This window comes from Anomaloglossus baeobatrachus, chromosome 5 (assembly GCF_048569485.1).
Source record: "Anomaloglossus baeobatrachus isolate aAnoBae1 chromosome 5, aAnoBae1.hap1, whole genome shotgun sequence".
NCBI lineage: Eukaryota > Metazoa > Chordata > Amphibia > Anura > Aromobatidae > Anomaloglossus > Anomaloglossus baeobatrachus.
Genome location: NC_134357.1, coordinates 500,249,475 through 500,261,858, shown reverse-complemented (window position 1 = coordinate 500,261,858; position 12,384 = coordinate 500,249,475). Strand labels below are relative to the sequence as shown.

General features: G+C 44.2%; 1 protein-coding gene across 1 annotated transcript in view; it reads left to right on the top strand.

The window, feature by feature from the left end:
• Positions 1–10,063, top strand: part of LOC142312827 (uncharacterized) — a 253,151-nt gene extending 243,088 nt beyond the window's left edge. The window contains 1 exon segment of the mRNA XM_075351813.1: positions 8,896–10,063. Within this exon segment, the coding sequence (XP_075207928.1) occupies positions 8,896–9,858 (963 nt within the window). The 3' untranslated portion in view covers positions 9,859–10,063.
• The last annotated feature ends 2,321 nt before the right edge of the window (positions 10,064–12,384 follow it).

Genomic DNA, 12,384 nt, shown 5'->3' with positions numbered 1-12,384 from the left:
CTATATGGCTAGAAAGCTGATAGCACAGCACTGGTTGGATGATCAGACTCCCTCAGTTTAGGAATATATTAGTAAGGTCAATTGGATGATTAATATGGAAAAGCAGTCTACTTGAAAAGAGGTTGTATCGCAAAATTTGAAAAGGTCTGGGTGGCCTGGATAGATAGTTCGGGCCTGGCTTCCAGACAGTTACAGAGGTTCCGTTTGGGTCTCATATGAGTACAATTTTGTTGAATTAAAGAGAATTCCTACTTACATGTAGTATATTTAGAAACCCCTCTATATACCTATTTATTTTTATTGAAAGAGATCTGATTTTGATGTCATATATTAAAGTGTTTATTTTTGCTAAGTTGGTGGATAACTGAGGGGGAGGGGTGGACTGCGATCCCCAGGGCTGTTATACTTGTATTGTTGGAAAAGTTCAAATAAAAAAAATCTGATTTAAAAAAATAATTATCAGATCATCCAAGAAACATTGGATTTTCACTTAGACTGTCCTGTGGACCATTGACATTGGAACCACGTTTTAGAGGATATTTAGAATGAAACCTTTTCTTGAACACCGTAACAACCTATGAAGTACATATTCATCATAGTTCGCTAAAGGCTGTATGAATCCAGCTCAAGAGATGAGTCTGTTTCATCTCAGGCAGATGCCGGCTGTGTTACATGATCGGCATATGCCTGTAACTGCATACAGTGGTGCTAGCTCCAATTAATGAAATTTAACAATTAAAATGCCGCAGTCAGTAAAAAAAAATATATATATATACAGCACGGAGTACCTTTCTAGATCAATAATATGTTGAATTATCTAATTAATGAAGTTCATCAACAATATCTGGAGTAGAAGAAGCCTTTGTTGGATGTATAGAGGAGCCTTAGCAAAGAGTTATAGAACACATTAAAAATCGTGAAGTTGAAGATTAATGATTTCAATATTCTTATATAGGCCTATAGAAATATGGCCTAGTTTACTGGAGGGACCCTTCCACCTATTAATTTTGCTAGACCACCATGCCTTGTTTCCTACATTAAAGGAGAGACCCAAAGATTGGCTCGATTTGGCTGCTTTCTTCTGTATATTACCAAACTCTTCTATTTCGCTTAACACATTTCCAAATACCTTCTGTTGTCCATTCTGCCGGTGATTGGCGCTATCGCTGTCTGCTCATCCCCATTACATGACCAGCGGCTGCAATGACCTCTGATATCTGGTGATGTCACGTCAACTTCCGGAATTGGAAGTTGACCCGGCATCACCTGGGTGGGACCCAGTGTCCGTGAGTGACTGTGAAGTGAGCAGAGTTTCCCCACACTTCACAGCTCAGCATCTCGCGCGCACTCTCTCCTTCATTGCAGAGCGCCGCAAGAGTGTACCCAGATAAGTATATGCAAAATGTCAACATACTACAATTTGCACAATAAAAAGATATTTAATAAATAATGTCAAAAATTTTTGGGTGGGGCGCATGCACGGCACTCGATGAGGACAGATGTGTCTTAGTGAGCTCCGCACCCCGGGTGCAATCTCGCCCTAATCCAGCACCTTACCGGCATCAGAACCGGTAAGCTAAGAGGCCACTGAGCGGTAGATTCCCCGGTCCAAGAAAGGGGCAGCCTAGGTGAAATGAGACTGCACAATCCTGGAGCTGCTGGGGACGCAGACGGAGCCTGGGTCTTCCAAGGTGGCGCCGGACACATCTTCCTCCACGAGTAAGACAGCAGGTGCAGAGATGGAGACGGGAGAGAGCACAGCCTCAGCCGTGACCACGCGACTCATGGCTTCGGAGGAGTTTCTCCAATCGATCCGGGCCACGTTTAGAGCGGAGCTATCTGCTGCAGTGGAGTCCTGCACATCACAACTGCAGGAGATCGCTCACAGGGCTGCAGCCCTAGAGCAAAGGGTGGACAATGCTGCAGAGGCACTAGAAGAAGACAGGGGCTGTCTCCCAGACCATAACTCTAGTATTGAATTGCTAGAGCTAAAATGTGAAGACCTGGAAAATCACCTGAGGAGAGGGAATATGAGGATCAGAGGCATGCCTGAAACATGCACCAATCTGAAAGAAATGGCTATTAACCTTTTCAAGGCCCTCCTGCCACAGGTGGATCTCGCACTGCTGGACATTGTAAGGATCCACAGAACTTTTGATTCGCCAATCACAGGAATCTGTTCCCAGAGACATCCTCCTCAAACTCAGGCAGGAAGACTCCAGAGATCTTATTTTATCTGCTGCAACGAATAGTCCACTCCTGCCAGCAGTACCAGGTACTGTGTCACTATATGCTGACATTAGCCCAGCTACCCTGATGAGGAGGGAGCTCAAAGGGGTCACCCTGGTCCTGTCAAAGGCCAATGTGAAATATAAGTGGGGCTTCCTGTTTGCTCTACTATTTAATCACAAAGGATCTCATTATGTCGTCCGATAGCTGGAGGATGACTTGGGGGCCTTGAGTAAGGCTGGTATTGAAACCATCCCAGATGCCCTGTTACCCCAGAGGCATCGACCTGCCCGGGAGTGGCAACAAGTGAGACGTGGCCGTTATCGACATGCTGGACCTGTGGACCCTCCTGTGCAGTGACTCCATTTTATCACACACTAATACATATTTGTGTAAGATAATCTTATGGCCTCATTCCTAGATGCTGTAACTGGCCGACATGGCTGGGGGTGATGCGTGCTGCCCACCCAAAGTAGATCTGCCACACAGAATTAGTGATGCTTATCTACCACAAAGTCATGATAATGGTTTCATGTTTTCTATTCTGTTATCTATGTTGTAATTTCTGTGTTACCTACCATGTTCTATTCCCACCCCTTAAGGACACACCTCTAATGAAACAGGCAAAAATGTATATCTTTGTGTGTCAGGCTCTGGCTATCATTAGGTCTTTAGAACATGTGATATGTTTAAGATTTTGATTTGACTTTTAGACTATAATGTAAGAGGCTTTAATTCTCCACAAAAGAGAAGACGGGCCTTTATAGATTATTTGTGCCATAAGCCTGATATGCTATTTTTATAGGAGACTTCCTTTTCTACTTCCTCACAACCCAAATATTTCCACCCTCAATATAACAATTTTTTTTACATCAGCTAACACCAGGAAAAATCGAGGGGCTATGGTCTGTCTTCATAACTTCTTTCCATATCAGGTAATAGGCTCACATGAAGGGCGCTTTGTGGCAGTCTGGGGAAATATGCATTCAAAGATGGTGTGCCTAATTAGCAGTTATGCAGATACAAACCTTCAGGGCAATCTCCAGATTACTCTCAAATGTAGACTATGATGCCTTGATCTCGGGGGTAGACTTTAATTTAGTCCTAAATTCGTCACTTGATAGTTCCTCAGTGAGAAAATCAGATATCTCAAAATCAGACAGATGGGCACTTAATGCTATATTGAAAAAATATAGCCTGGCAGATACGTGTAGAGAATCAAATGGCGCTAGTAGGGGATACACGTACTTCTCTAATGTACATCAATCATATTCCAGAATAGACTACATCATGACTAAGGGGCCCTTTACACACTAAGACATCGCAAGCCGATGCTGCAATGCCGAGCGCGATAGTCCCCGCCCCGCCGCAGCTGCGATATCATGGTGATAGCTGCCGTAGCGAACATTATCGCTATGGCAGCTTCACATGTACTCACCTGCCCTGCGACATCACTCTGGCCGGCAAACTGCCTCTTTCCTAAGGGGGCGGGTCGTGCGGCGTCATAGCGACATCACACGGCAGGCGGCCAATAGAAGCGGAGATGAGCGGGACGTAAACATCCCGCCCACCTCCTTCCTTCCGCATAGCCGGCCGGGACGCAGGTAGGAGATGTTCCTCGCTCCTGCGGCTTCACACACAGCGATGTGTGCTGCCGCAGGAACAAGGAACAACATCGTAACATCGGTCTTTCCCAATTCAGGAAATGACCAACGCTACACCGATGATACGATTACGACGCTTTTGTGCTCGTTAATTGTATCAAAAATGCTTTACACACTACGATGTTGACAGCGACGCCGGATGTGCGTCCCTTTCGATTTGACCCCACCGACATCGCGCCTGCGATGTCGTAGTGTGCAAAGTGCCCCTAAGGCCGGGGCCACACGGGGCACTAGTAGGATCCTCGCATGACACTCGGCTCACGCTGGCAGCACAGCAGGAGTCGAGTGTCCCTGCGACTGAGGCCCGACTGTGCGAGCGGACCTCAGCTGCGGGGGGCGAGCTAGCACTGCGGAGGGGCGGGCCGGTGCTGCGGAGGGGAGGGATTTCTCTCCCTCTCTCCTCCGTAGCCGGCTATTGCGATTCTCGCTATGCACGCGCGGTACACTGGTGTAACACGAGTGCAGTGTGATTTTTCTCTCGCCCCATACACTTGAATGGGTGCGAGAGTCTCGCATTACAATCGCAGCATTTTCTCGGTCCGATTAGGGCTGAGAAAATAATCGCTCATGTGCACTGACACGCAGGCTAAAATTGGTCCGAGTGGAATGCGATGTTTTATTGCACTCCACGCGCACTGTTTTTCTCGCCGTGTGGCTTAGGTCTCACTCAGAGAATTTAACAGCACTACTTTACTCTAGACATATACCATCAGCATGGTTAGACCATGACTGCTACTATCGTCCTTTAAATTAGACTTTGTAGCATCAAGAGTATATGGATGACGACTTAATGAATCCCTTCTAGCAAACCATGAGGTGAGAGGCCAAATTAAAGAGGACCTGAGTACATTCTTCTCCACGAATCAAACACCAGATGTTTCTGTAGGTACTCTCTGGCTAGCACATAAAAAATACATCACAGGCTCATTTGCTAAGATTGCCTCAAGGAAAAAAAAAGAACAAACAGCGGCTCAGAGAGACTTAGAGACCACTTAACACTAGAGACAGCAAATCAGTCTCATCCCACTCTCCATCTCACCAAGCGTATAGCAGACACCAAACAACAGCTACAAACTTTATTAACAACAAAAACTGAAAGAGCCTTGAGATGGAAACAAGCGACATACTATCTAATAAAATGGGTAAACTTAGGGTACCGTCACACTTTAGCGATGCAGCAGCGATCCCACCAGCGATCTGACCTGGTCAGGATCGCTGCTGCATCGCTACATGGTCGCTGGTGAGCTGTCAAACAGGCAGATCTCACCAGTGACCAGCCCCCAGCCAGCAGCGACATGGAAGCGACGCTGCGCTTGCACGGAGCTGGCGTCTGGAAGCTGCGGACACTGGTAACTAAGGTAAACATTGGGTATGGTTACTCGATGTTTACCTTAGTTACCAGCACACACCACTTAGCGCTGGCTCCCTGCACTCGTAGCCACAGCACACATCGGGTTAATAAGCAAACCTTTGCTTATTTACCCGATGTGTCCTGCCGGCTCGTGTGCAGGGAGCAGGGAGCCGGCACTGGCAGCGTGAGAGCTGCAGATGCTGGTAACGAAGGTAAATATCGGGTAACCACCTTGGTTACCCGATGTTTACCTTGGTTACAGCTTACCGCGGGCAGTCAGACGCCGGCTCCTGCTCCCTGCACATTCAGGATTGTTGCACTCTCGCTGTCACACACAGCGATGTGTGCTTATCAGCGGGAGGGCAACAATAAAAAAACGAACCAGGGCTGTGTGTATCTTACAGCAGGGGCCAGATCGCTGCTCAGTGTCACACACAGCGAGATCGCTAATGAGGTCACTGCTGCGTCACAAAAACCGTGACTCAGCAGCGATCTCAGCAGCGACCTCGCTGTGTGTGAAGCACCCCTTAGCACAAACTTAGAGATAAGGAAAGGATTAATTCAGTGTACACAATAAATGATGAACAGGGTAGTCAAACTTCTAACCCCGACAAAGTATACCAGATATTTTACAACTATTATCAGTCTTTATATGCTCAACAGACGTCTGCCCCCTTGAGCGCCATAGGCAATTTTTTAAATTCCATTTCCCGACCATCCTTTACCTCGAATTTCTCAGCGACATTCCAGACTAGGGTTACTGAAGAAGAGATTGAGGAAGTAGTTAAAAAAAAAAAAACCATATAAGGCAATGGGACCGGACGGACTGTCTGCAGCCTATTATAAAAAAATCATACATATACTGAATCCTCACATTTTAAACATCTGTAATGACATGCTGGAGGGCAAAGCAATGCCTTCGGCGTTCTCCTAGCTCACATAACAGTCATACCAAAACCTAAAAAAGATCCCCTGCAGGTGAAAAACTACAGATCCATCTCACTTTTAAATGTAGACTTAAAATTATTCACCTCTATATTAGCTAACGGAATTATTTGAGGTTTGGAAGCACTCATACACTTTGACCAAGTTGGATTAATTCCCTCTCGCCAGGCTCCTAATAACATTCGTAAGAACCTCAATATAATTCAAGATGCTAATGAATCCAAATCGTTGCTACGCCTTCTTGACCTGCACATAGAAAAAGCCTTTGATTTGGTAATGTGGCCTTATTTATATAGAGAGCTGGTTAAACTGGGATTCACCCAAAACTTTAGGCTGGGGCCACACGGGCACTACTGCAATCCACTTGCATGACACTCGGCTCGTGCTGGCAGTACAGCAGAGCCGAGTGTCATGCGAGTGTCCTTGCAACTGAGGTCCGTTCGTGCGAGCAGACCTCAGCTGCGGGGGGCGGGCCGGCTCTCAGGAGGGGAGGGAGGGATTTCTCTCCCTCTCTCCTGCGTAGTCGGCTATTGCCATTCTCGCACTACACTAGCGGTACACCGGTGTACCGCGAGTGCAGTGCGATTTTTTTCTCGCCCCATTCACTTGAATGGGTGCGAGAGAAAGAATCTCAGCTTACAATCGCAGCATGCTGCGATTGTTTTCTCGGTCCGATTAGGGCTGAGAAAATAATCGCTCATGTGTGCTGACACACAGGCTAGAATTGGTCCGAGGGGAATGCGATGTTTTATCGCACTCCACTCGCACTGTTTTTCTCACCGTGTGGCTTAGGCCTTATTTGAACTATACACCTTTTATATGATAATATATATGGCATACCTGAAGCTCCCTACCACTGCCCCACAACCGATCCGTATAGGGCAGGGTAGTAGACAGGGGGGCCCTTTCTCACCGGCTCTATTTGAATTAGCGATGGAGCTACAGGCCCAGGCAATTAGAGAACACCCAGATATAGGGGCTCATAGGATTGGATCAGACATCTATAAACTAAGTCTATTCGCTGATGATCTGTTTTTTATCATGTCTGATTCACATATATCTCTCCCTAATCTGTTTGCGCTGTTAGGCAGATTTGAGTCACTCTCTGGACTAAAAGTGAATGTTGATAAGACGGAGGCGCTTTTTTTAAACACCCCAAACAATATTCAAAATAATATACTTTCAAATTTTAAATTCCAGAGACAAACCCACTATATTTCATATCTGGGAGTCAATCTCACCAATCATAGAAATACACTGTTTAAGTGGAACCTGTCTCCTCTTATCCAGCAGATGATACAAGACTTTAACAAATGATCACAACCCTCCCTATCCTTTCTAGGTAGAACTCATGCAATTAAGATGAATACACTTCCTCGGTTTTTATATTTATTTCGATCTCTGTTATTGTTATTACTCTGAGCGACTCAATAAAAGAATGTTGAAACTAAAAAACTTTTGGGTAAGAAATATGAGGTAGACAATGTATAAAGGCAAAAACACCTTGAGGTAAGTGTAAATAAAGTGCAAGCAGCATGTAAAAATTGTATATTGAGGTAGTTAGTAGTATTATGCATCTATCTAGTCAAATATAAATAGGTAATTCAGCTAAAAGCTGTAATATATGATGCAACTACTAGATGGCACAATATTGTTATTTATGGAAAGCAAATACAAATGGATATAGGCACTGTAGTATATTGGTAATAACCAAAACCAGTGTAAATTGCCATAAAGAAAAATAAATGTATTCCAATAAACCGCAATAATTACTTCTGATGCTCGTGGTGATGCTCAGTCCCTCCACCCCAATGCGCGTTTCGCCCTGTTTCTTCGGGGCGCGTCGGGGTGGAGGAATCTTGAGCATCCTCATGAGCATCAAAGGTAAATATTCACAGAGGATTCACTCTTTAGTAATTAATCATTCAGATGTCAGTATTTTTCAAGTATGCAAAAAAATAGTACCTGTATCATCAATGTTTTGGATTCATGTGTCATCAGTGGTTGGTCAGTGTGTCATCAGTGTTTTTTATTTATGGACAAGTAAATAAATTACAAAGGTTCTCCTAGCTTTTATAATGTTAAATAAGAACTGCACATGGATGCCATACACATGCTGTACATGTATTCCAAAGACCCATGCAATGGCACTTTTCATCCATGACACTTTGAAAAAATGCACATCTCTTTTAAATTTTGCACTTAAACATGAACCGTGAAAAACACGGACATGAGAACAGTCTATAGACTAATGGGTATGTGTCATATCCGTGAAAAACACAGATACAACATGTATGTGCAAAATGGACATCTGAATGAGGCCTTACTAAGTTGGTAATTGAGTTTTACTACAATTGTATGCAAATTTTATAAAATGTATAATATTGTAATATTTCAAGGCAAAGCTTTTGAAAAATAATAAAATCCATTTTATTCTTTGCAGATGACTGTACCAGCAGCTCAGAGGGACTTTTGATATTTTCTGATTATGCAGCCGATTATAGCATCATAGCAAAGCATACCAGTATACCTGCAGACCTTGGCAGCAAAACTCAATCATCTGATCCTTTTCAACAGATTTTATATTCTGAATCGTCACAAACAATTATGCAAAATGAAGATAAAGGAAGTGAAGTTGAACATCATAATGCTTGCATGACAGAAAAGCGATTTTTATGCTCAGAATGTGGTAAATGTTTTGCAGAGAAATTTTATCTTGATGCACATCAAAGAATTCACAAAGGGAACAAACCATTTTCATGTTCAGAATGTGGGAAATGTTTTAGCCATAAATCGGGTTTATTCAGACATCACAGAACTCATACAGGGGAGAAGCCCTTTTTATGTTCAGAATGTGGGAAATGTTTTAGTGTTAAATCAAAACTTATTACACATCAGAGAATTCATACAGGAGAAAAGCCATATGCATGTCCAGAATGTGGGAAATGTTGTTCTCAGAAATCTGATCTTGCAAAACATCAGAGAATGCATACAGGAGAGAAGCCATATGTATGTCCAGAATGTGGGAAATGTTGTTCTCAGAAATCTGATCTTGCAAAACATCAGAGAACTCACACAGGGGAGAAGCCGTTTTCATGTTTAGAATGTGGGAAATGTTTTAGCCAGACATCAGATCTTGTTATACATCTGAGAACTCACACAGGGGAGAAGCCGTTTTCATGTTTAGTATGTGGAAAATGTTTTTACCGGACATCAGATCTTGCTAAACATCGGAGAATTCATACAAGGCAAAGGCAAATTTCAGATAGTGGAAATCATTTTAACCAGAATTCAAATCCTGTTAGACGTCAGAGAAGTTCCACAGAGAAGAAGCCACTTGCATGTGCAGAATGTGGGAAATGTTATTCTCAGAACTCTGATTTTATTAGACATCAGAGAATCCACACAGGGGAGAAGCCATTTTCGTGTTCCGAATGTGGGAAATGTTTTAACCAGAAATCCGCTTTAGCTAGACATGAGAGACTTCATACTGAAGAGATGCCATTTTCATGTAATTTATGTGGAAAAAGTTTTGTCCACAACTCCTCTCTAATTGGACATCAAAGAGCTCATAAAGGAAAACCATTTTCATGTTCTGAATGTGGTAAACGTTTTACCTACAAATCACATTTTCTAAAACACCAGAAAAATCACATTTTAGGGAACTAACAATTTTCTTTTGTTAATTCTGTTTTTGTGTACAATTTAAATGAACAGTTGCAGTCAAAGGCCTCTTTCACACGTTAGTGATTCCGGTATGTATGTCGCAGTTTTTATACATACTGGAATCACTGACATACGAAGACCCATTAAAATCAATTGGCCTGCGCACACATCAGTTAAGTCATTACTTAATAAACATCATGTAATGTTATATGCTTGTGTCTCGGATATATTATTCTTCTTTCTTTAGATGTTAAGATATTGCTACTATAAAAAAATAGTAATGAGAGAGAGATACTATGTGAATTTATTTTTTTTTTATTTTTTTTTACCCCCTTCAGCCCCCGGGCGCTTTCCGTTTTTCCGTTTTTGTTTTTTTTTTTGCTCCCCTTCTTCCGAAAGCCGTAACTTTTTTATATTTCTGTCAATCTTGCCATATCAGGGCTTGTTTTTTGTGGGACGAGTTGTACTTTTAAATGAAACCATAAGTTTTACCATATAGTGTACTGTAAAACAGCAAAAAAATTCCAAGTGTGGAAAAACTGCACAATAGTTTTTGGGATATTTTATTCACCATGTTCACTATATGGTAAAACTGATATGTTGTTGTGATGCCTGTCGGTGCGAGTTTGTAGACACCAAACATGTATAGGTTTACTTGTATCTAAGGGGTTAAAAAAAATCACAAGCTTGTCCAATAAAAGTGGCGTACGTTTTGCGCCATTTTCCGAAATCCGTAGCGTTCTCATTTTTTGGGATCTATGGCATTGTGAAGTTGGAAGCTACTCTAAAAAAAAAAGTCATAACTGTCACGTCGGGGACGAGAGGACTCCCAGAGAGCGACACAACACAAATGGAGCACCAGAGCAACCATACAATGAATGGTTTTGTCTCTAGGGAAATGGGAGCAGGTTCACCTCCTAACGCTCACTTGAGGCTGATCCCTGCATTTTTTAATGTCTCTAGACCAATGAGCCATCACATGCCTAGGCCCTCGCTGGCCCTAAACTTACCCGTACTAGTTCCAAGGCCAACGAGATGCTATTCTCGCCATTACAATAAAATAACACGAGGCAGGTAAGACAAACAGGAAGACATCAAATAGTTCTTCACAGCTACTCCAACCAGACGTGTGGGGCCCCTGAGGCTTCAGTCGCCACCGAGGTACTGCACCTCATCCAGGGGTGTGATATTCCATCCTGGGTATGGAGGTCACCACCGAATAACACAAAAGCATGACACTCTCACTTAACACCTCACCAGACATGGTAAGGGTGTGATTATACCCGAAGGCAGACCGGGAGAGGAGGGGGGTGGAAACTGTTGAGTGGAACATTCAGTGGTGGAGTGAGTGTTCAGTGAGTAGGAAGAAGGAGAGAAGCAGTTGAGCGAAGATCCGTGCCCTGGAGCAGGTACCACAGACAGAAGGGGGCCTAGAGACCACGGGAAGTGAAACATCCTCCCATGGCCTTGTTCCACATATAATCCACGGGTGGAAGGACTTGGTTGCACATGGGGACTGGTCCCTAGGCTAGAGGAGAAGAACCTACGTACTCCACTAGTAAAACCAGCGACTGAGGTGACTGCAAGCACCGAAGCCACCACCGCACACAAATTCACTGGAAGGTGACCCTAAAGGACCATGGGATAGAGCTTCACTCCACCCAACAGAGCTCACTGGCACTGATACAGGGTTCAGTGAGCAAGGGTGGAAAGCAGGAGGGAGAAGCAAGCGCAGGAGATGCCCAGGAAAGGGTACACTTGAGAAAGGTGCACCGGATTCGACCTCCGAAATAGCCGAGATTGGCTGGAGCCCATCACGGTGAAACCCAGCACTCCAAAGGTGGTCACTGGCATGTCGTATAACCTTTGAACCTGCTACAGTGAGTAAAAACCTTGAGACTGCATCCCTGTGTCGCCCCGTTAATTCGCCTGCGCCTCCGGCCCTGCAACCCAGCCACATAGACAACTACTACTACCCCCATTCGCCCTGGGGCTCAGCTCTACCTGTGGAGAGTTATACCATCTCAGCTGCGTCACCATCTGCCCCAGAGGTCGCATCCTGCAGCGGCGGCACCTATCTTGCCGCATACCACAGGTGCCGTCACAAAAAAACTATCATCATCCCATTCATCTTTATTAAACGAAAAGCCGTGGTCACGGAATCGGGCCTTACCACCACGGCGCTCCCGGCAGCAGAACTGCTGGCTGGTAATGGGTGTCCCACGGCCCCGGTGGGCGCATCAGAAGTGTCTCCGCTGCAACAGAACAAAAGCTCATCTCTAGAACCAGCCTCCTTCAAAGTGATCAGTAATAATATAAACTATAGCCAACATAGGAGAGCGTGATAAGTAAGTTTATATAGCAGAAAGGCATGGCTGCAGCTGAGATTAACAGCTACAAGTCAATCTCGGCAGGATAGAAAAGACACCTTAATCCCTTCAGTACCAAATGGAATTCAATATGCTCCTACTTAGAATAAGCGATGAGTGAATTCTAAAACGGATCTGTGATCAACTAAGCGCTGTGACC